Source organism: Chlorocebus sabaeus, chromosome 21 (assembly GCF_047675955.1).
Source record: "Chlorocebus sabaeus isolate Y175 chromosome 21, mChlSab1.0.hap1, whole genome shotgun sequence".
In the NCBI taxonomy this organism is placed as follows: domain Eukaryota; kingdom Metazoa; phylum Chordata; class Mammalia; order Primates; family Cercopithecidae; genus Chlorocebus; species Chlorocebus sabaeus.
In genome coordinates this window covers 76,558,315-76,582,029 of record NC_132924.1, presented here as the reverse complement: position 1 = coordinate 76,582,029, position 23,715 = coordinate 76,558,315, and the positions used below count along the sequence as shown (strand labels likewise).

Genomic DNA, 23,715 nt, shown 5'->3' with positions numbered 1-23,715 from the left:
TGATATTGGCTGTAGGTTTGTCATAAATAGCTCTTATTATTTCGAGACACATTCCATAAATACCTAGTTACCAAGTTTTTAACATGAAGGGCTACTGAATTTTGTCAAAGGCCTTTTCTGCATCTATTGAGATAATCATGGGATTTTTGTCATTGTTTCTGTTTATGTGATGGATTACATTTATTGACTTGTGTATGTTGAACCAGCCTCACATCCCAGGGATGAAGTCAACTTGATCTTGGTGGATATGCTTTTTGATGTGCTGTTGGATTTGGTTTGCCAGTATTTTATTGAGGATTTTCACATAGATATTCATCAGGGATATTGGCCTGAAAATTTTTTTTGTGGTGTCTCTGCCAGGTTTTGGTAGCAGAATGATGCTGGCCTCATAAAATGAGTTAGGGGGTATTCCCTCTTTTTCTATTGTTTGGGATAGTTTCAGAAGGAATGGTACCAGCTCCTCTTTGTACCTCTGGTAGAATTCGGATGTGAAACCATCTGGTCCTGGGCTTTTTTTGGTTGGTAGGCTATTAGTTATTGCCTCAATTTCAGAACTTGTTATTGGTCTATTCAGGGATTCGACTTCTTCCTGGTTTTGTCTTCGGAGGGTGTATGTGTCCAGGAATTTATTCATTTCTTCTAGATTTTCTAGTTTATTTGCATAGAGATGTTGATAGTATTCTCTGATGGTAGTTTGTATTTCTGTGGGATCAGTGGTGATATCCCCTTTATCATTTTTATTGCATCTATTTGAGTCTTCTCTCTTTTCTTCTTTATTAGTCTCACTAGTGGTCTATCTATTTTGTTGATCTTTTCAAAAAAACCAGCTCCTGGATTCATTCATTTTTTTTGAAGGGTTTTTCATGTCTCTGTCTCCTTCAGTTCTGCTCTGACCTTAGTTATTTCTTGTCTTCTGCTAGCTTTTGAATTTGTTTGTTCTTGCTTCTCTAGTTCTTTTAATTGTGGTGTTAGGGTGTCGATTTTAGATCTTTCGTGCTTTCTCTTGTGGGCATTTAGTGCTACAAATTTCCCTCTACACACTGCTTTAAATGCGTCCCAGAGATTCTGGCATGTTGTGTCTTTATTCTCATTGGTTTCAAAGAACATCTTTATTTCTGCCTTCATTTTGTTATTTACCCAGTAGTCATTCAGGAGTAGGTTGCTCAGTTTCCATGTAGTTGTGTGGTTTTGAGTGAGTTTCTTAATCCTGAGTTCTAAATTGATTGCACTGTGGTCTGAGAGACAGTTTGTTATGATTTCTGTTCTTTTACATTTGCTGAGGAGTGCTTTACTTCCAACTATATGGTGTGATGTGGTGCTGAGAAGAATGTATATTCTGTTGATTTGGGGTGGAGAGTTCTGTAGATGTCTATTAGGTCTGCTTGTTCCAGAGGTGAGTTCAAGTCCTGGATATCCTTGTTAATTTTCTGTTTTGTTGATTCTCATTGATCTAATACTGACAGTGGGGTATTAAAATCTCCCACTATTAATGTGTGGAAGTGTAAGTCTCTTTGTAGGTCTCTAAGAAGTTGCTTTATTAATCTGGGTCCTCCTGTATTGGGTGCATATATATTTAGAATAGCTAGCTCTTCTTGTTGCGTTGATCCCTTTACCATTATGTAATGCCGGTCTTTGTCTCTTTTGAACTTTGTTGGTTTAAAGTCTGTTTTATCAGAGACTAGGATTGCAACCCCTTCTTTTTTGTGCTTTCCGTTTGCTTGGTAAATATTCCTCCATCCCTTTATTTTGAGCCTATATATGTCTTTGCACGTGAGATAGGTCTTGACTCTTTATCCAATTGGCCAGTCTGTGTCTTTTAATTGGGGCATTTAGCCCATTTACATTTAAGGTTAATATTGTTATATGTGAATTTGATCCTGTCATTATGATGCTAGCTGGTTATTTTGCCCGTTAGTTGATGCAGTTTGTCCATAGCATCAGTGGTCTTCACAATTTGGTATGTTTTTGCAGTGGCTGGTACTGGTTGTTCCTTTCCATGTAAGTCTTCCTTCAGGAGCTCTTGTAAGGCAGGCCTGGTGGTGACAAAATCTCTCAGCATTTGCTTGTCTGTTAAATATTTTATTTCTCCTTCGCTTATGAAGCTTAGTTTGGCTGGATGTGTAATTCTGAGTTGAAAATTCTTTTCTTTACGAATGTTGAATATTGGCCTCAGCTCTCTTCTGGCTTGTAGGGTTTCTGCAGAGAGATCTGCTCTTAGTATGATGGGCTTCCCTTTGTGGATAACCTGACCTTTCTCTCTGTCTGCCCTTAACATTTTTTCCTTCATTTCAACCTTGGTGAATCTGACGATTATGTGTCTTGGGGTTGCTCTTCTCAAGGAATATCTTTGTGGTGTTCTCTGTATTTCCTGAATTTGAATGTTGGCCTGTCTTGCTAGGTTGGGGAAGTTCTCCTGGGTAATATCCTGAAGAGTGTTTTCCAACTTGGTTCCATTCTCCCCGTCACTTTCAGATACACCGATCAAACATAGATTTGGTCGTTTCACATAGTCCCATATTTCCTGGCGACTTTGTTTCTTTTCACTCTTTTTTCTCTAATGTTGTCTTCTCGCTTTATTTCATTGATTTGATCTTCAGTCTCTGATGTTCTTTTTTCCACTTGATCAATGTGGCTATTGATACTTGTGTATGCTTCACGAAGTTCTCGTGCTGTGTTTTTCAGTACCATCAGGTCATTTATGTTCTTCTCTAAACTGGTTATTCTAGTTAGCAATTCCTCTAACCTTTTTTCAAGGTTTTCAGCTTCCTGGCATTGGGTTAGAACATGCTCCTTTAGCTTGGAGGAGTTTGTTATTACCCACCTTCTGAAGCCTACTTCTGTCAATTCACCAAACTCATTCTCCATCCCATTTTGTTCCCTTACTGGCGAGGAGTTGTGATCCTTTGGAGGAGGAGAGACATTCTGGCTTTTGGAATTTTCAGCCTTTTTGCACTGGTTTCTCCCCATCTTCGTGGATTTATCTACTTTTGGTCTTTGATGCTGGTGACTTTCAGATGAGGTTTAGGAGTGGACCTCCTTTTTGCTGGTATTGATACTATTCCTTTCTGTTTGTTAGTTTTCCTTCTGACAGTCAGGCCCCTCTACTGGAGTTTGCTGGAGGTCCATTTCAGACCCTGTTTACCTGGGTATCACCAACAGAGGCTACAGAACAGCAAAGATTGCTGCCTGTTCCTGCCTCTGGAAGCTTCGTCCCAGAGGGGCACCCGCCAGATGTCAGCGGAGTTGTCCTGTATGAGGTGTCTGTCGGCCCTTACTGGGAGGGGTCTCCCAATCAGGATACACAGGAGTCAGGGTTTCACTTGAGGAGGCAGTCTGTCCCTTATCAGAGCTCAAATGCTGCGCTGGGAGAACTGCTGCTCTCTTCAGAGCTGTCAGGCAGGGACGTTTAAATCTACTGGAGCTGTGCCCACAGCACCCCTTCCCCTAGGAGCTCTGTCCCAGGGAGATGGAGGTTTTATCTGTAAGTCCCTGACTGGGGGCTGCTGCCTTTTTTTCAGAGATGCCCTGCCCAGAGAAGAAGAATCTAGAGAGGCAATTGGCCTTGCTGAGCTGAGTTGGGCTCCACCCAGTTCTAACTTCTGGGTGGCTGTTTACATGGTGAAGGGAAAACCGCCTACTCAAGCCTCAGTAATGGCGGATGCCCCTCCCCCACCAAGCTTGAGCATCCCAGTTCCACCTCAGACTGCTGTGCTAACAGTGAGAATTTCAAGTCAGTGAATCTTACCTTGCTGGGCTCCGTGGGGGTGGGACTCGCCAAGCCAGGCACTAGAGGGAATCTCCTGTTCTGCCAGTTGCAAAGACTGTGGGGAAAAGCACAGTATCTGGGCCGGAGTCCACTGTTACTCCTGGTACAGTCACTCACGGCTTCCCTTGACTAGGAAAGGGAAATTCCCTGACCCCTTGCAGTTCCCGGGTGGGGCAACACCCCACCCTGCTTCAGTTCACCCTCTATGGGCTGCACCCACTGTCCAACCAGTCCCAATGAGATGAATTGGGTACCTCAGTTGGAAATGCCAAAATCACCAGCCTTCTGCATTGATCCTGCTGGGAGCTGCAGACAGGAGCTATTCCTATTCGGCCATCTTGCCAGCTCTGTCTCAAATTGAAACTTTTATAAGAGTAAATGTGTTCCTGCTTGGGATGAAATACTAAAAAAAAATCAACAATAAAAATGTAGGATACTGATTATAACTCCCTGAGTTAAATCATTATGACTTAGGCAATTTGTTTCATCAAGAGAAGATTAAAGCTGTAATGGTTATTTTTACATTTTTTTCCCTCTTACCCATCTCTCCATAAATACAAACTATAACTTAGAAATTTAGGTTAAATAAGACCTTTTTTTCTGAGACGGAGTCTCACTCTGTTGCCCAGGCTGGAGTGCAGTGGCACAGTCTTGGCTCACTGCAACCTCCACCTCCCGGGTTCAGGCAATTCTCCTGCCTCAGGCTCCTGAGTAGCTGGGATTACAGGTGCACACCACCATGCCCGGCTAATTTTTTATTTTTAGTAGAGACAGGGTTTCACCATGTTGGTCAGGCTGGTCTCGAACTCCTGACCTCGTGATCCACCCACCTCGGCCTCCCAAAGTGCTGGGATTACAGGCGTGAGTCATGGCCCCCAGCCTCTACTTTTTTTTTTTTTTCCACAAGAACATTTGGATGTTTCTGGAGGAAAAAAAAAAAAAAAAGAAAACAAAGGCATGATTAGCATTAATGTCAACATCAACTTTGGCTAATATTTAGGCCAAGATTTTATGTGAACCAATTTATTCTGTCTACCTAAATCCCACTGTAATAACAGCAGTGTCACATCATGGCTATCACCATCAACGAAGGGTGCTGTGCCTTGTTTAAACTACCTTCAGTTATTATTTCATCTTACTTGTAGTTGAAAGTGTTGTATTAAGAGTCATAAATTATACAATAAAATAGTAAAATTGGTAAAGCTGTTAGCAGTCCTTCTTGGTTAAGTATTCTGCCAAATAGAAGTGCCAGACCATTAGCACAACTAACAGTTTGTAGGAGTGAGCCCAGGCCTTCCAAGGCATTCAGCCAGCATGGCAGAAGCATGGGGTCTAAGTTTCTCTCCAAACCCCCTACACAATATATTTGGCACTTTCTATAATTTGTCACCTGGGGCAATCATTTCTCTGTCCATTAGCAGAACAAATAATGAATCTGAAAATACAGGATGAATGTAGTAAAGTGTGTATCAAGTGATCAGCAGCTTTTTTGCTGCCAAGCCCTTGGAGAAGAATCATATAGTTTTAATACCTTGATCTTGCTTTTCTGTTTATTAGATCTCTGTTGGATGTAAGGTGTCTGAAAAAATTGCCCAGAATCAAATTCATGTGCAGTATTCTACTGACTTCGGTGTGAGCTGGAATTATCTGGTCCCTCAGTGCTTGCCTGCTGACCCAAAATGCTCTGGAACTGTTTCTCAGCCATCTGTATTCTTCCCAACTAAAGGGTGGAAAAGGATCACCTACCCACTTCCTGAAAGCTTAGTGGGAAAGTAAGTAGAAAACCAAAACAAAGCTTGGTTCCAAGCATCCAGAAGCCCATTAGGTACACTGTTGTCATGCCTGAAATTATGTGTATTTCTGGGAAAAGTGCTTTCTTTCTCCCTAACTCCAAAGGTTCTTTAATTGGTGACTTTCATCATAACTTCCATGATGAGCTAACTTCAGATCTCAATTTGTAATCCTCAGATTTGGCAAAATGAGCTTTCACAGACTCTTCTATTTTCCATACCTCAAATAGGAACAGAGCAATAATTATGGCCTTGGAGCCAGATGAAAAGGTGTACCCTACCTTCTCAACCTTGTAGACTGTGGACCACTGTGCACTATATACTTTCCACATTATTGCCTCATCATTCCATGATAGACAGAGCCAGGAGCAAATCCTAACTCATCATGCTATTTCTACCAGTGTGACTTACAGGATCCATTTTCCTCTTACCAAAGCATTAAGTTCTGATCCTGCAGTGAGAGGTAATCAGCCTGGACCAGTGATGAGCACAGGTGATTACACCTTGCTCTGCAAAGTCTGTGGATATATTAATTTAAGGCAATTCCAAAAGATTTATCTTCTACTTTGAAAGTAGGGGGAAAGATACACAAAGGAAAATAACAGGTGCACCTCAACTGTATTAATCAGATGGTCTGACTAAATGAATCTTCTTGTGAAACATACAGAGCCTTTGAATAAAGTGCTTACACACAGATTTCCCAGTGTCCCATAGATATTATTATTACCACTCATGGTTTTCTGGAATGTATCTAAAGAGCTTATTCAATTAACATACTAAGGAACTAAATCAGGATGCTTTCAGCTACAAGGAACAGAAAACCCAATTCAAACCAGCTCAAAATTTGTTGTATCTATAATGAATGAATCCAAAGATAAATGAACTCTAGGGTTGGTTGATTTGTAAGTGGAACGGTGTCTTCAGGGACACTGTTCTGCCTTATTCTCTTAAGAGAATGTCTGCTGTCCACAGCACTGGCGCCATACTCTGCTCTCTCAGGCTGGTTTTGCTATTGAACATGAGATGGCAGCCAGAGAACTGGAGCAGGATGCTTCCGTACTTATGTCCAGTGAGAAAGAAAGATAGTTGCTTTTTGTTCCGAGACAGCCAGAACAAGCACCACCTTGCATCCCATTGGTACCAATTAGCCACTCAATAGTTAGGAAAGTGATATTACAATGATCATTTCATGGATTATCTGGGGTGAAATGGATGCTGGGGAACCACCATGATGTCTATCATAGACTCATTTTCCCCTCCCATTCTCTCTCTTTTTGTAATAATGAGGTATAATTTACATTCAGTAAAATACATACATCTTATTCAGATCAATGAGTTTTTACTGTTGTGCAACCCACGTAACCAACACATAAAACATGGTACAGAACATTTATATCACCCCAGAAAGTTCCTTCATGTACTTTGGACTCTTTAAACCAAAACAGCATGGCATATTTTAATATAAGGATAATTATGAGGCTTGTTTTTTCCCCCCAGAAGACAGAGAAGAACAAAGATGAAATTAAAATCTCAGAGAAAATGTCCTTTAATATAAGCCTTTCAAAATTGTTTTGTAATTAGCACAGTTACTCTGAGAATACTGATTGTCTTCAGGGAATTCAGAAAATGCTGCCTCCCAACCGCCTGAGGGCTGTGTGTATGCTGACAAGGCTCTTGTCAAAGGCGTCACTCACCTTCTGTACAATTTCAGGAATGAAATTAGTGAATCTAAATTGCGTCATGACCACAGAACTCCAGTTCAGAAGAAACCTGATTTATGAAAGTTACAGATTTGTATATTTAAATATTTCTATTTCTTGACACAGAGATTCCACTGATTTTAACTTTGTTGTGCAAGTTTGCCCCGATATTCTGAAATTTAAATAAAACCAGCTTGAAAGTTCCATTACTAGAAAGATAAAAGTGCTCAGAAAACATTTTTTATTAACCTGTTTCATCTAGTAAGAGTGTCTTAAATGTTTTTTCTCTTGAGTACTGAATACACATGCAGGACAATGGACCTAAATAAAGTTAACTTTTGTTTTTCACTCCTTTGCTTTTGCATTGTCAATAGTCCAGTGAGGTTTAGGTTCTATCAGAAGTACTCAGACATGCAGTGGGCAATCGATAATTTCTACCTGGGCCCTGGATGCTTGGACAACTGCAGGGGCCATGGAGATTGCTTAAGGGAACAGTGCATCTGTGATCCGGGATACTCAGGGCCAAACTGCTACTTGACCCACACTCTGAAGGTAAGGGTAAAGCCCTGGACAGAAGCATTACTCACATCATGGGCCATGCCTAGGAACCAACTTATATAGGAGACATAATCTATAACAATGTCCTTTGGGTCCCCCAGGAAATAAAATCATTTGAATAGAAACTTTAAAAATGCTTCCTAAGTACAAGAATATTAGGATCAAGTTCTAGTAGAGTTTATCCAATTCATAAAATGAGCCAGACTGTACGGATTACAAATGATAAACACTCTGGGTTTTTTTTTTTTTCTTCTTAAGCAGACTCTTTATAAAGTCAATATTAAGCCTTTTTTACTTCACTTTTTCAACTGATGCACTATTTGAAGGAGGATATTATTGTTACTGTTGTTATGAAATAAAGCAGATAATATACATTATCACAAAAGACCAAATTTTCAAAAAAGCCTAAACAGTACCTGAATTTTTGTTTAGAAAATTCTATGTTCTGATTTGTTGACTACTGAAATGGGGTTGTGTATTAAGAATGGAGAGGTCATTTTTGAAAGCTTTAGCTGTTACATCATTATTTAATATGCAAAGCAAATAGTTACCCAACACAGTTGCCATATATGTACTGTAATTCTGTGAATAAACATAGTGCATTTGTCATTACAATAATAGACAAATGACTAGGCTAAAAAAAGCAAAATTCCTAGTGATTGAAATCCAGCATATGAAAGGCAACAATGTAAACCATATCTGTTCTGTCATTTGTGTTTGTTCTAATACTTCAACTATGGAATTGAACATTTTTTAAATAAAATTGGAACAATGCTCATTTGTGTCTGAAGATGTAAGTACATGATTAACAAATGAGGTTACCACAGGGAAAACATAGCTTTATATACCACAGATAATTAATAAACTTTTGAAAATCTAATTTCTTTCATGAGCACTCAAATTTTATTAGTATTCCTCAGTTGGATAAGAAATTGTACAAATCTATAAAACTATAAACCCTGATTAAAATATTCTAATGATAGTTTATGTGGTTAACCACGCATTTCTTGTAACACTTGTTTTCTTACAAACCTTCAGTTATAAAACGTATTCATTTGCTATCCATTAGTGAGATGACGTCAGACTGACATTTGACTGTATATCTTTAACTATAGAATTATCTTCTAAGTTTAAGAAACTGTTTAAATCATTTTAACTACACAGTAAGATAGAACGCTCCTTAAATGAAAAAATATAGGTTTTTCTGTATACAGCTATTGCAACTGCAACTAGAACAAATTGCCTTTATGATATCTTTTCATCATTTTAAACAAGAAAAAATGTGTCTCTCCCTAATACAAATCTGCATTATGGATAAAACGAAAGTACTGTGGACAGAATGAATGGGGAAATTAAGACCTTGACTGTGAGGAGATAAGTAAATTTTACATAAAATGTAGCCATGAACCTTTATACTTTGTACACTCTCTAAAAAATAGATTTCCGTTGTCAATCATTCTTAGTTAAAAGGATAAACTGGAGACCCAGGGAAAAAATATTTTATTCTAGATTTTGAGTACTTGTCGCCCTACAACTTGGCCCTGATAAACAGGTGAAACATCTTTCAAACTGCCTTCTAAGGTTTACTTTCTTTTGACTTTATATAGAGAGATTTGATTTCAAGTGTCCCTGCCTAACCATATAGACCTTCAGGGTTCACTCTGTGCTAGAGGCTGAAGGATCTTGGCTGCCTCAGGCAGTCTCCAAAGTGAGGGCACACACACCAGGACAATCTATTGGGGAATGTTGGTGGGAAAGTGCTGGATTGCATGTTTATATTTTATCTTATTGCTTTCAAATTTCCTTTTTTTTTGGCATGTTTCATAATACATTACAATAATACTTTTATATACTATATAAACAAATATACATATTTGGGGGTATATGCTTAAATAACTTTTTACAAATAGAAGTGTTACTATAATATGGCCAGGCATGGTGGCTCACACCTGTAATTGCAGCACTCTGGGAGATGGAGGTGGAGGTGGGCAGATCACTTGAGGTCAGCAGTTCGAGACCAGCCTAGCCAACATGGTGAAACCCCATCTCTACTAAAAATACAAAAAATAGCCAGGTATGGTGGTACACACCTGTAATCCCAGCTACTCAGGAGGCTGAGGCATGAGAATAGCTTGAACCCGGGAGGCAGAGGCTGCAATGAGCCGAAATTGTGCCACTGCACTCCAGCCCAAGTGATAAAGCAAGACCGTCTCAAAAAAATAAAAAATAAAATAAATAAAATAAAAATTGATATAGTCAACTTTACAGTTATTTTAAATTTCAATTATTAAACATTATTTGGGCAGTTTAAATGATTTTCAATATATGACAGAAAATATCATTGTGGAAATAGCCTGTTATTTTTTTGAACATCTTTGAAAAGCATTTGAAATCAGCTCTATTTTTTTTAAGTCCAAGATATCACTCTGTATTTTCTTAAATATTCCATAGTTATCTGAAGTTGTTTTTTTTTTGACCATATCTGGCTTATGTTTTTTCCAGACTTTCCTGAAGGAACGCTTTGACAGTGAAGAAATCAAACCTGACTTATGGATGTCCTTAGAAGGTGGAAGTACTTGCACTGAGTGTGGAATTCTTGCTGAGGACACTGCACTCTATTTTGGAGGATCTACTGTGAGACAAGCGATTACACAAGATTTGGATCTTCGAGGTGCAAAGTAAGTCAATTTTTTGTTATTTCTATTGCAACATAGCAAATTGGTCCCAAAGCAAGGAACACTTGTATGGAAGAAATTATCCAGGACTTGAGTAGAGTATTTGTTCTAATGAATTATTCTGATGGATAAAATGTACTTGCATTCAGGTTCCTGCAATACTGGGGGCGCATTGGGAGTGAGAACAACATGACCTCTTGCCATCGTCCCATCTGCCGGAAGGAAGGCGTGCTGTTGGACTACTCTACCGATGGAGGCACGTGTCAGGGGTGAAAACCACACCTTGGAGCAGATTCCCAAATTCCTTCCAACACCCTCAGAAAAGTCTCTACAAAGCTTTGCTGACTTCACAGTTTCAATTGTGAAACTCACAAAGAAAAAGCTACAGATTTTGTTTGTATTACATGTACCGTACAAGTGACTTCTGTGTTATGCAAAAAGGGGACAAGAGAGAAACCACATTAAAAAATAAAGTCCAAACTTTATGAATAAACAACCTCTATGCTTTACTGAAGCTTGAGTGATACAATTAAGAAATGCATTTTGTATTATTTCCAAGTAAAAGATCATTTTTAAAACTTTAAAGCATTTTTAAAAGCTTATGTGTAAACATGTAGTAAATGCTATAGAGAATCTATAGAAATCTTTAAAAATTGTGAAAAAAATAGTCTGATTTTGTGAGTTTGTCATAGAATATTTTAATATAATTCTGTTTTATTTTGAAGTAGCTAAAATGAGACCAGTAATACCATGGTGTCTTTAGAAAAATCTACTTTAGCAGATAGATATCATTCTTAATAACTAGCTGATTAACAGATGACCCTAAAGTATTTTAAGGTATTTGAAGGATGTTTTCTTAAGTAACTAAACATCCCACCTGCAATCTTATCAAGCAAGAAGAGATAAACTTTATACCAGTCCAAATAATTACAAAATTGCATAAAATTACAATAACTATTTTAATACTGAAAGCTATTGCCAAAAACATGTAAAACATAGGTATATCTCATTATTTGTGAGAAATAAGAATTTAGAACTAAATTTTAAAAGCAAAACGTAACTAATTTTTACTTCAGTGTTTTTATTTTGGCCAACTCTTTCGAAATACCCTTCCCCTCATATCATTAGCCTCATACAGAAACAGTATTTATAAGTAGTGAATACCTAACATCAAAGTCAGCAAAATCAGTTGTCATTTGCTGGTTGAAAATTTCTTTGGGAAGTTCACAGTATCTGAAGTATACTGGTGGTTTATCAGGAGGCAGGAGATTCTAGATATATTGGTATATTTGTTGTTACAGGAATTACCTGGACTTTGCTCCATGAGATGGATTACCAGAAATACATTTCTGTTAGACATGACTACATACTTCTTCCTGAAGATGCGCTTACCAACACAACTCGACTTCGTTGGTGGCAGCCTTTTGTGATCAGCAATGGAATTGTGGTCTCTGGGGTGGAGCGTGCTCAGTGGGCACTGGACAATATTTTGATTGGTGGAGCAGAAATCAATCCCAGCCAATTGGTGGACACTTTTGATGATGGTAAGAAACAAGACATTGAACAATTTTCTTTCCTGTGAGCCATTTTTCTGCTTATGTCTTCAGATACATTAGCACATGAAAAGCATTTATAAGAATGCCTAGCCCATACTCCTGCTCAACAAATGTTAGCTGTTATTTTGCCCAATGGTTTATAAATCTTCAAAGTTGGCTGCCTGTTGAAATGTCCACTGAGAATTCAATAAATCCTGTTAAAGGCACAATGTCTGGCTTTAAATATAATTTGAAATTTCAATACCCCCAAATAATTTTAGTTTCTTTAGTGATTAATGTGTCACAGAAATACTTAATGCACTGGCTGACGAAGTGTATCAAGAACTTTTCAGTGCCGAGTTACCTAGACTAGCAATTACATTTTAAAAGTACGGTAATCATTATACTACCATTTAATAGTCTTGTCTAAGTTTGATTTCTCATGTTGGTTTTATGCATTATCCCAGTTAAACAAAATAAAAATCAATCCTAAAGTGTAAGCAGAAAGCTAGTAGAGCATAAAAATTTAAGGAATTCAACAATAAATCAATCAGTTCAAGAGAATAATATGCTATATTGCTTCTAATTTTCCTCAAGAGAATAACATGCCATATTGCTTCCAATTTTCCTTAACAGAAGGCACTTCCCATGAAGAAAACTGGAGTTTTTACCCTAATGCTGTAAGAACAGCAGGATTTTGTGGCAATCCATCCTTCCACCTCTATTGGCCAAATAAAAAGAAGGACAAGACTCACAATGCTCTGTCCTCCCGAGAACTCATTATACAGCCAGGATACATGATGCAGTTTAAAGTAAGGAAAAGTGACTCTTTAAAACAGAAAGTAGCATTGCATTTGGGGCCCGGGGGAGAGTGTTTATTCAGACAACTTTAAGGAAATGACTGATATTATTCATTAAAGGAGACTTTATCTTATGAATAAAAGAGGTCATCTTTTGTAAAGATCTTTATTCAAGTATGATTTTTTGAGGATAGATAAAATCCCTGAAAATGTTGAGACACAGCAAGAAATGTAACTATTAGGCTGGTGCAAAAGTAATTGCAGGCCGAGTGCAGTGGCTCATGCCTATAATTCCAGCACTTTGGGAGGCTGGGGCGAGAGGATCACTTGAGGCCAAGAGGCCAGGCGCTCCAGACTAGCCTGGCCAACACGGCAAAACCTTGTCTCTACAAAAAGATAAATAAAATAAAATTAGCCAGTCATGGTAGTGCACACCTGTAATCCCAGCTACTTGGGAAGCCGAGAAATAATAATCGCTGAAACCTGTGAGGCAGAGGTTGCAGTGAACCGAGATCATACCACTGCACTCTGGGTGACAGAACGAGACTGTCTCTCCAAAAAAAAAAAAAAAGGAATTACTTTTAACGTCATTAATTTTAATGGCAAAAACTGCAATTACTTTTACACCAACTGAATATATTCCATCTGATATATGTAATCTGGATTTCAGTCTCCCTAACCTTGTAAATAAAAAGCTCAAATAGGAGACTCTGCCTACTTCTAGCTCTCTGTAACACTATCTCCTTTTTATGTTGCACAATTCTCTCTTTCTCCCTTCCCTTCCTCTCTCTGTCATCATCTCTCTCTCTCTGCCTCTTACTCCATGCCTACTATGTGCATTGAGCCATTTTTTCTCCATCTATTTTTTTTCAGTATATATTTCTATTTTCTTGTGTCTCTGACTTCATATGCCTATACGACATTAGTCCTGTTGGAACTTCCTAAATCCTCAAAAAATTAAGGAGGACTCTCAAATATTTTAAACTGAATACTTGATTCATATAGGATGAAAGTAAAGACATAAATAATAGACACTCAGAGAAAGGCAAAGCAATATCAATTGACATATCTCTATTGCAAGCACCTGTAATCCCAGCACTTTGGGAGGCCGAGGAGGAAGGACCTCTGAGGCCAAGAGTTCAAGACCAGCCTGGGAAACATAGCAAGCCCCCTGTCTCTACAAAAAAAAAAAAAAAATTAGCTGGGCATGGTGGCATGTACCTGTAGTCCTAGCTGCTCAGGAAGCTAGGCACAAGAATCACTCGAGCCAGGGGTTGGAGGTTACAGTGAGCTATGATCCCACCACTGCACTCCAGCTAGGGCAACAGAACAAGACCCTATCCCACACACACACACACACACACACAGCCATTACAGAAATGCATTGTATTACTAGGTCATTTTAAATACATCAGTTATTCTAATACCCTTTTTTGATATACTACAATGGCAGTTAATAGTGAAAATCTTTATTAGCAGAAATAAAAATGTATTTGCTTTTTGCCTCAGCTCTATGTTAAACTCCCCTTCAGAGACTGGAGGATAAGGCAAGCTCCCCAAATGCTACCACTCCTTCAGGACTAGTCTTAACTTAGTGATATGAAGAAGTGTTATACTTCCTCTGCGTCTAAGCCGCGTTCCTTAAGAGTGAAGATTTTCCCTCTACCAGGTTCACGTTGTGGCCCAGATCAAAGGCATTATATTTGATTGAGTTGATTGGAGCCTCCTCTTTTGTTACTTCTGTAACAGAAGTCACTGCACTGAAGAGACTGGGTCTCTCTTTCTCTAACCAAGGCAATTTCCTTAGGAAAAACAGGGAGTTTATCCTCAAAAATTCAGTAAAGTATCACCAAAACTACATATTTGAAAGTCACCAGAGTCTTATGGTACCCAATGTCAACAGCTTTTGCATATCCCCAGCTTCCCTTTCCTCTCTATACCATTTGACACTGTTATTCTCACCCTCTTCAACCTGTGGAATTATCATTCCCCTAGGCTTCTGGGTTCTCTGCTGGTTCTCCTTTTACCTCTTTGATATCTACTATCTTCTTATGGCTTTTCTCCCCTTAGCCCTCTAAATGTCAGCATTTCTCAGTATGTATCAACTTTCTTCTCTCTCCATAGACCTTCTCACCATTGGGAATTGTATCCAATCATCTAGCTTCAAGAATCATATCTTGAAGAGCAAATTTCAAATCTGCACATCCAACATTGACTGGCTCGCTAACAATTAATTCAATATTTGTAATAGCCCCTACACATGTCTACACCTTTGCGCACATTGGCACCTCAACTGAATGTGTCTAACAGTGCACTTAATATCTTCCCTCACCATACCAACTCCTCTTTCTGATTTTCCTGTTTCTGTCGATGGCACCACCATTCACCTAGTAACCAACTTGAAATGTTCAACTATGCTTTTTCACTTTTCATATCTAATCATATCTAGTGACTGCATCCTTTGAATTCTACTTTCCAATGTTCCTGGTATCCATCCAATCTTCTGTTTCCACTATCACCACCTCTGTTCTGGCCCTAACTAAATCAATAGTTGACAAAGTACTCTTTTCACTCCCAATCTCTCTCCACTCCTATGTGTCTTTGACATCACAGTCAGATTGATCTTTATAAAGCATATCTCTAAGCAGCACATTATTCCACTGCTCAGAAACCTTTAATGACTCTCCATCGCTTATCAAATTAAGGTCAAACACCTTAGGCTACAGCTTCTGGTCTGCCAAATTCAACTGATCATTCTAACCTCATCTCTGAATGTATCATATACGCTATACTTGGACCAAAACATGCTATATGCTGTGCTCTGGATGTGCCACCATGATTCCCTACCTTGTCTTCACTCACACCGTTTCTTTTACTTAAATATCTTTTTCCTATTTCTACCTCTCACACTCTTCCCAGTCTTCAGGGGCAGCTTGCATGTACCCTATCTGATTATTTTCTAATCCATTTAATCAGATACTATCTCCTTTGAAGCACCACAGCATTATATTTGTGTCTTTTATGATTCCCACTGTCATTATGCTTCTTATCCTCTCTCTGAATTTAGAGTTGTTTTATTCATGACTGTATGGCCTGAAATTTTTAGCACTAACCTTCCCTAGTTAGCAGTGCTGAAATAGGACTTGATTAAATAGATGATTAGGACTTAAATTTGAATCACCAAATTTTTATAGCATTTATGTATTACTGATTCAAACATTTAATTGCACATAATATGGAAAGCTTTCATTCATACGGAAATACAGAAAACCCCAAGAACAAATATTAAGTAATCAAAATTGTTGATTTTAATTCCAAATAAAAATTTAATAGTAATAATCAAGAAAGTTAGGCTATCAATGAAAATGTTTTGAATCAGTGATACTTTCAGTTTCTGACTATAAATTCGGCTAATGTTACTTTCTTTTTGGCCAATGTATCTTACCCAGATTTGTGATTAATGCATTATACTAATTTAGTAAATAGAAATGTAACTTTTAAAACCTTAATTTTCATCTCCATGCAAAATTCAGCATCTATAACAGAATCCAAAAGAATGTATTCTTGGTATCCCAACTGGCTGCTCTGTAAAAGCCTCTCTGAATATTACCTGTCAGAGTAATAAATGGCAGGATGGGATTTTTAATTAATGGGATTCAGTATCATCTAATCTTACCTGTGTATTGTTTGTTTGTTTGTTTTAGATTGTGGTGGGTTGTGAAGCCACTTCTTGCGGTGACCTTCATTCTGTAATGTTGGAATACACTAAGGATGCAAGGTTTGTGAAATAATTTTTAACATTATCTCCAAACTTGAATACCCAATCCAAATGGTTGTCGTGTGTGTGTGTGTGTGAGAGAGTGTGTGTGTGTGTGTGTGTGTGTGTGTGTGTGAGAGAGAGAGAGAGAGAGAGAGAGAGAGAGAGAGAGTTTTGCTCTTGTTGCCCAGGCTGGAGTGCAGTGGCGGGATCTCAGCTCACCGCAACCTCTGCCTCCTCGGTTCAAGCGATCCTCCTGCCTCAGCCTCCTGAGTAGGTGGGATTATAGGCATGTGCCACTACGCCCAGCTAATTTTGCATTTTTAGCAGAGACAGGGTTTCTCCATGTTGGTCAGGCTGGTCTTGAACTCCTGACCTCAGGTGATCCGCCTGCCTCGGCCTCCCAGAGTGCTGGGAATGACAGGTTAAGGCAGTTGCTTACAGAGGAATAACCTTATATCTTAAAAGTGGCAGTTCATGCATATTTTTATATAAATTTCACTTGTACAAAATGTATACATATGTCTTATTTTCAAAATTTTCCTTCAAACCAAAAAAAATCCATTTTCATACAAGGCTGCCACCAAGAAACTTTAAATTTTATCAAAATAAGCAAAGCACTACATTTGTCCTCAGAGTGGAACTCTCTTATTCATGTTACTCATTTTCAGTTACCTCTAACAAAAATTTTAATCAGTGAATGATCTGAATATGCGTCAGCCAGAGTCACCTCTTCTAAAGCATATTAGCAGTATTGAATAGAAGTCTGACATAGTTCAGTTACCTTATTAGGGTTAATAACCCTCCCACTATCACCTTTAAACACTAATTACATTAAGTTTGAGGAGACGGACAATTTTGTCAGTCAACTCCAGGTATATTTCTAGTAACAATGTCAGTAGGAAGAATCCACCAGGATTCATTGCTATGCATGCTATTATTTTATTCTGTTGTCCGTGTGCTTTTAAAGAGTCAGAATATTTCTGAAAATATTTTAATTTTTTTATAATCTGTAATTATAAATGTATATAGAAAACAGGAAGCTCATATATAAATATTTTAATTTAACCTGACCACAAAGCATTACCTTGACATTAGACAGATTACATGTTTCTCTTACAATTTGTCTAACAAAGCCTTCTGGTTTCTGCAGATCAGATTCCTGGCAGCTTGTACAGACCCAGTGCCTTCCTTCCTCTTCTAACAGCATTGGCTGCTCCCCTTTCCAGTTCCATGAAGCCACCATCTACAACTCTGTCAACAGCTCAAGCTGGAAAAGAATCACCATCCAGCTGCCTGACCATGTCTCCTCCAGGTAGGTTGCAAATTAAGGTAAACTTTGTGAAATTATCTGGCCTCTCTACACAGTTCATGCAGTGAGCTGAAAACAACTGACAGTGTGAGCCAGAGCTTTACATGCAGCCCTGGTGCCCTCTCCCTTCTTTCCCTCCTCTCACCAACCTATGTCCCCAAATTGCAACTGCATGTCCCAGGAGGAAATTGGAGTTTGTCTGTAAATGATTCAGAGATCTCAGATTTCCTTTGACTTAATACCATAGCATGTACCAAACTCAATCACAGACCCTGAATGACAGACCCCAATCCAAGACTGGCATTGGCACCAGTTTTGCCCCAGTGTTCTGCCCTCCCAAAGGCTGTGCTTCTCATCCAGATACAAATACCAGTTGGGTGTGTAGGGCTGACAGGTTACACAAAGCTGCAGGATAAATACAATGGAGTGCAATCTTCCTAGAGCAGATTTGGTTTACTCAAAGATTTAGAAAGTGATACACTGTTATAGGAAAAATGAACACAGATTTATTATGGACTAGAATAGGAAATTCACATGAAATTTTCAGAGAAGATACAAGTTTCCAGAATGGCATTTTGGATTATACTCCCAGAGTCTGAGAAATACAAGTTCTCTCACCTCTCCCAGCAGGGTGCTTCAGGAAGACATTTGGGAAGCCCTTTTCTCATAAAAGCCCTTTTCCCCTCTCCCAGAGGCTGGAGGCAGGATGCAGCCATGGAAGTAACAACCTACTGAACCCCTTCTGCTCTCTGTGGTTCTTTCAGTGCAACACAGTTCCGCTGGATCCAGAAGGGAGAAGAAACTGAGAAGCAAAGCTGGGCAATTGACCACGTGTACATTGGAGAGGCTTGCCCCAAGCTCTGCAGCGGGCACGGATACTGCACGACCGGCGCCATCTGCATCTGCGATGAGAGCTTCCAAGGTCTGAATCCCAGGCTGTCAACTTTGATACAGGAGACCATGAGGTTCTCCTCATCTTAGCATGTATACCAAAGTCCACTAGGAAATGGATAGAAATTCCAGCCTGAGGGATCTGAGATTCATGACACACTCCTTGGTCACTCCTTATTTAACTTTGGGACAAATTATTAAGCATAGCCTTATGCAATATTCCTGAAGGTATTTTTTAAAATATAGAATTGAAATCTACCCCAGACATTCTATAAATATAAATTTATAAGCATATAAATCCAGATATGCTAAATCAGGATATGGTATAGTACCTCACATTCTCTGTCTTTCATATAACTCCCTGCCCCTACCCACATTCCCAATGCTTAATTTCCACCTCTGGGCCTCCCTCCTTCCTGACCTAGCTGCCTGTGCCTACGTACCTGACTAGTACCCCTCCTTCCTCAGCCTCTTCCAGCAGCAGCTGCCACTGTTCTCCTAAGATGTAGCTGACAACTCAAGATTTTCTGGTTTCCAGGTCACTGTGATACTGACACACACACAAACACACACACCTTTATGACTCAAAGAAACACATTTCACTCCTTGAGTTTCTAGGGGCTGAGTATATATCCAGGGCAGAGAGTATCTACTCCACCCCTCACATCATAGGAAATTGCTCTGTTGGTCCTTTAGAAGGTCTGAAGGCCTGTTTTCCTTTGAGCCAATGTTTCCAACAGGTTTCAGCCTCTATCATTACAAAGTTCACTTTCCGTAGTTAACATTCTGTATCCTCATAGCTTAATACTTGGCCGATAGCAATGCTAATAAATCTTCTTTGAATGAATCCTTACAGTGTCTTATGCTTTACTATTTACATAGTATACACCAACTTATTCTTCAGTCGCTTATAATCTATGGTTAATATAATTATTCCCATGCTACAGGCAAAGAAACTGAGACTCAGGGAGGCTAAGTGACCTGCCTAAGGTCACACAGCTAGCAAATATCAGAAAGACCACCACTCAAGGTATTCTTTCCAATCAGCCTTGCTGTCTCTCATGGCTGAGAGATATATCCAAGGAGGAGCAGAGTTACACAATTTCCCCCAGATATGCAATGTAAGAATCCATGTATTTGAATTCTGGAGTCGGATCTATTTAGATTTCTTGGTTGATGTTTCCTTGCATCAAAATCAAATGGATATGATTAATGTAGACTGCTGCCCATCTCTAATGTTAGAAATTACTTAGCCATCTTTCTCTGCTGATGTCATTGTCACTAAGTCCAGCTGGGTCTGTCACTATATTAGCTGGAGAATTTTAACTCTAGGCAAATGAGTGAATCAAATGTCTCACAAGAAGTCCTAGATGTCTGGAATTTGCCCTCTCCCCTGAACCTTAATTTTAAACTATTAAGGACATGTAGAAAAAATGTACTGTTTAAATCAAGGGGCAATGCAAGCACATACACATTTGCTAATATAATATCTTACTTAAATGCCAGTAATTCAGTTTAGTGGTCTCCGAGAGACTTCCAGTTTTATCATTATTTATTTTATTTATCCCAGCTTCGTTACTGAGTGTCTTTTTTTTTTTTTTTTTTTTTTTGAGATGCAGTTTTCACTCTTGTTGCCCAGGCTGGAGTGCAGTGGCATGATCTCAGCTCACTGTAACCTCCATCTCCTGGGTTCAAGTGATTCTCCTGCCTCAGCCTCCTGAGTAGCTGGGATTACAGGCACATGCCACCATGCCCAACTCTTTTTTTTTCTGTATTTTTAGTAGAGATGGGGTGGTTCACCATGTTGGCCAGGCTGAACTCGAACTCCTGACCTCAGGTGATCTTCCCACCTCAGCCTCCCAAAGTGCTGGAATTACAGGCATGAGCCACTGCGCCCCGCCCATTACTATCTTATATGTGCTAAATATTGTTTTAGATGCTGGATTCCAACAAGTTAAAATATAGACTCTGCTCTTAAGAATCAAGTATATATTAACCTGTATTTTCTGCTACAAATCATGCTAGGAAAAAAGAAATTAGATAGGCCTCTTATACCAGGGTGAGAGTTCCCTACTGAGACCCACCACTGGTAAACATTCAAGGCCCAGCCAGATGCTGTGGTATTTAAACAACAGTTTTACACAGCAAATACGGACATGAGCACTACATATTTCAGTTAACATGGACTCAAAGAAAATTGGATTTTTTTTCCAAAAATATAAGCCAATAATTGCCAAAACAAAATATTTACTTCCGGGAGTCTGTATCTACTTAGTATTTTGCCTTTTTTTTTTTTTTTTTTAACTGTAAGAACATTTATTTATTTATTTATTTATTTATTTATTTATTTATTTTTGCTGGATTTTGTTACGTTTCCTTTTTTTCCCCTAAGTTCTGGGATACATGTGCAGAACGTGCAGGTTTGATACACAGGTATACATGTGCCAGGATGGTTTGCTGCACCCACCAACCCATCATCTACATTAGGTATTTCTCCCAATGCTATCCTTCCCCTTGCCTCCTGTCCCCCAACAGGCCCTGGTGTGTGATGTTCCCCTCCCTGTGTCCATGTGTTCTCATTGTTCAACTCCCACCTATGAATGAGAACATGCAGTGTTTGGTTTTCTGTTGTGTTAGTTTGCTGAGAATGATTTCCAGCTTCATCCATGTCCCTGCAAAGGACATGATCTCATCCTTTTTTATGGCTGTATAGTATTCCATGGTATATATGTGCCACATTTTCTTTACCCAGTCTAACACTGATGGGCATTTGGGTTGGTTCCAAGTCTTTGCTGTTGTGAATAGTGCTGCAATAAACATACATGTGCATGTGTCTTTAGAGTAGAATGACTTATAATCCTTTGGGTGTATACCCAGTAATGGGATGGCTGGGTCAAATGGTATTTCTAGTTCTAGATCCTTGAGGAATCACCACACTGTCTTCCACAATGGTTGAACTAATTTACACTCCCACCAACAGTGTAAAATTTTTCCTATTTCTCCACATCCTCTCCAGCATCTGTTGTTTCCTTTTTAATGATCACCATTCTAACTGGCATGAGATGGTATCTCATTGTGGTTTTGATTTGCATTTCTCTAATGACCAGTGATGATTAGCTTTTTTTCATGTTTGCTGGCCGCATAAATATCTTCTTTTGAGAAGTATCTGTTCATATCCTTCACCCACTTTTTGATAGGGTTGTTTGGCTTTTTTTTTTTTTTTTTTTTGTAAAGTTGTTTAAGTTCCTTGTATTTTGCCATTCTTACAATAATGACGACTTAAATCTGAACTTGAATACTTGTTCTTAATCTTGAATAACTCTGGTTGGTCCAGTTAATTTCTGTGACTATTCCTTGTCCTCTAGGTGATGATTGCTCTGTTTTCAGTCATGACCTTCCCAGTTATATTAAAGATAATTTTGAGTCCGCAAGAGTCACCGAGGCAAACTGGGAGACCATTCAAGGTGGAGTCATAGGAAGTGGCTGTGGGCAGCTGGCCCCCTACGCCCATGGAGACTCACTGTACTTTAATGGCTGTCAGATCAGGCAAGCAGCTACCAAGCCTCTGGATCTCACTCGAGCAAGGTACCCAAACCTCCATATTGTAGTCCAGACATAGAATTAGTCAGTGAAAACCTATCATTTGAATTTGGGACAAGGAAGCATATATGTTTCACAACTCAGAATTATGCTTCACTTAACTTTATTAGAGAATTGCTTTGTAGTTCTTCACCCACAGTGGCTGAGTGGTGGTAATGTAGGCATAAGCCCAGAGAAATGGCCAAATATTTTTTTAAATGATTAGGGATAAACTACATAGATAATTTAATGTTGAGCACAGGCAAATATATAAATGTGTATGTGAAGTAAATTTGTAGCAATGCAAACATATGCCTATATTTAGCACACGTAAGTATAATAAATAGAAATGAGGAGGGATGGATGGATGGATAAGATCTTTAAAAATTTATGTGCTATAGTTGCTGAGGGTTAATGCAGAGTAGAGTGGGCAGAGACCTTGCAAATGGACTAGGGAAGTGACTGACAAAGACATAAGGAGGACTGAATTTCCTTCCCTATCTGCCCTTCGCAGCTTTGGCTTCCTTATCCAGAGCAAACACAACTTTTTGTCTATATAATTCAAGAAAAGATTCCAAGGCTTAAAAAAGGTAGCTAGATATTATTGTAGAGTATTTCTTGAATGCTGAAAAGTGTTCAGTAGCTATGAGAATATGTGTTTGATTAATGGGAAGATAGTTTACTTAAAACCTTTCACTTTGGAAAATATAATATTAGTGTTGTATTTTCACAGGCAGAAAGGCAGGTTTGGGGGCCCTTAATATGATAAACAATGAAAATAAAATTAATTCCTGTATGGCAACCATGATATGATAAAAGTTGCATCTACCATCTTCCTTTTTTTTTTTTTTTTTTTTTTTTTTTTTTTTTTTTTTTTTTGCCTACCAAAAGGATATACTTAATCTAGAGATAACCTGGTGTTTTCTGTGACACTACCATATATAGCTGCAACCAGGTGCATAGTTAGTAATGGCACACTATGTTTTAAATTAGTTTATGCATTTATACGTTTCTAAATCTAGCTCTTTATTCCACAACCTACTTTAGGTACTCTGTTAATCATGAGGAATCTTATGAGGATTTATTTCCCACGCCTAAAAGCTCTATCTAGGCCAAGGATGAAAAGCAAAATGTCATGTTGAACAGAATAGCAGACATGGTTCAGAACCTGCACATCCTAACTCAGTTTTCCCTCAGCTCTAATCTCCAGACAGCCTTTCCTAAAATAGTCATAATTTATCCCCATCCAGATGTGTTCAGCTTGGAGTTATCTGTAAAAAGAATGCAGCATAAATATTGTGGTTGTATTCTATGTCCTCAGCTGTCTGTTTGGTCCATATTACCTTTCAGAG

General features: G+C 38.7%; 1 protein-coding gene across 2 annotated transcripts in view; it reads left to right on the top strand.

Annotated features, from left to right (window-relative positions):
• RELN (reelin) overlaps positions 1 to 23,715 on the top strand; it is a 516,825-nt gene that overhangs the window by 480,096 nt on the left and 13,014 nt on the right. For both annotated transcript variants that reach the window (XM_073009223.1, XM_007982474.3), the window contains 10 exons: positions 5,324 to 5,538; positions 7,631 to 7,808; positions 10,317 to 10,492; positions 10,639 to 10,745; positions 11,791 to 12,033; positions 12,661 to 12,836; positions 16,529 to 16,602; positions 17,735 to 17,896; positions 18,658 to 18,815; positions 22,150 to 22,369. In XM_073009223.1, the coding sequence (XP_072865324.1) occupies positions 5,324 to 5,538; positions 7,631 to 7,808; positions 10,317 to 10,492; positions 10,639 to 10,745; positions 11,791 to 12,033; positions 12,661 to 12,836; positions 16,529 to 16,602; positions 17,735 to 17,896; positions 18,658 to 18,815; positions 22,150 to 22,369 (1,709 nt within the window). The remainder of the gene's footprint in view (positions 1 to 5,323; positions 5,539 to 7,630; positions 7,809 to 10,316; positions 10,493 to 10,638; positions 10,746 to 11,790; positions 12,034 to 12,660; positions 12,837 to 16,528; positions 16,603 to 17,734; positions 17,897 to 18,657; positions 18,816 to 22,149; positions 22,370 to 23,715) is intronic.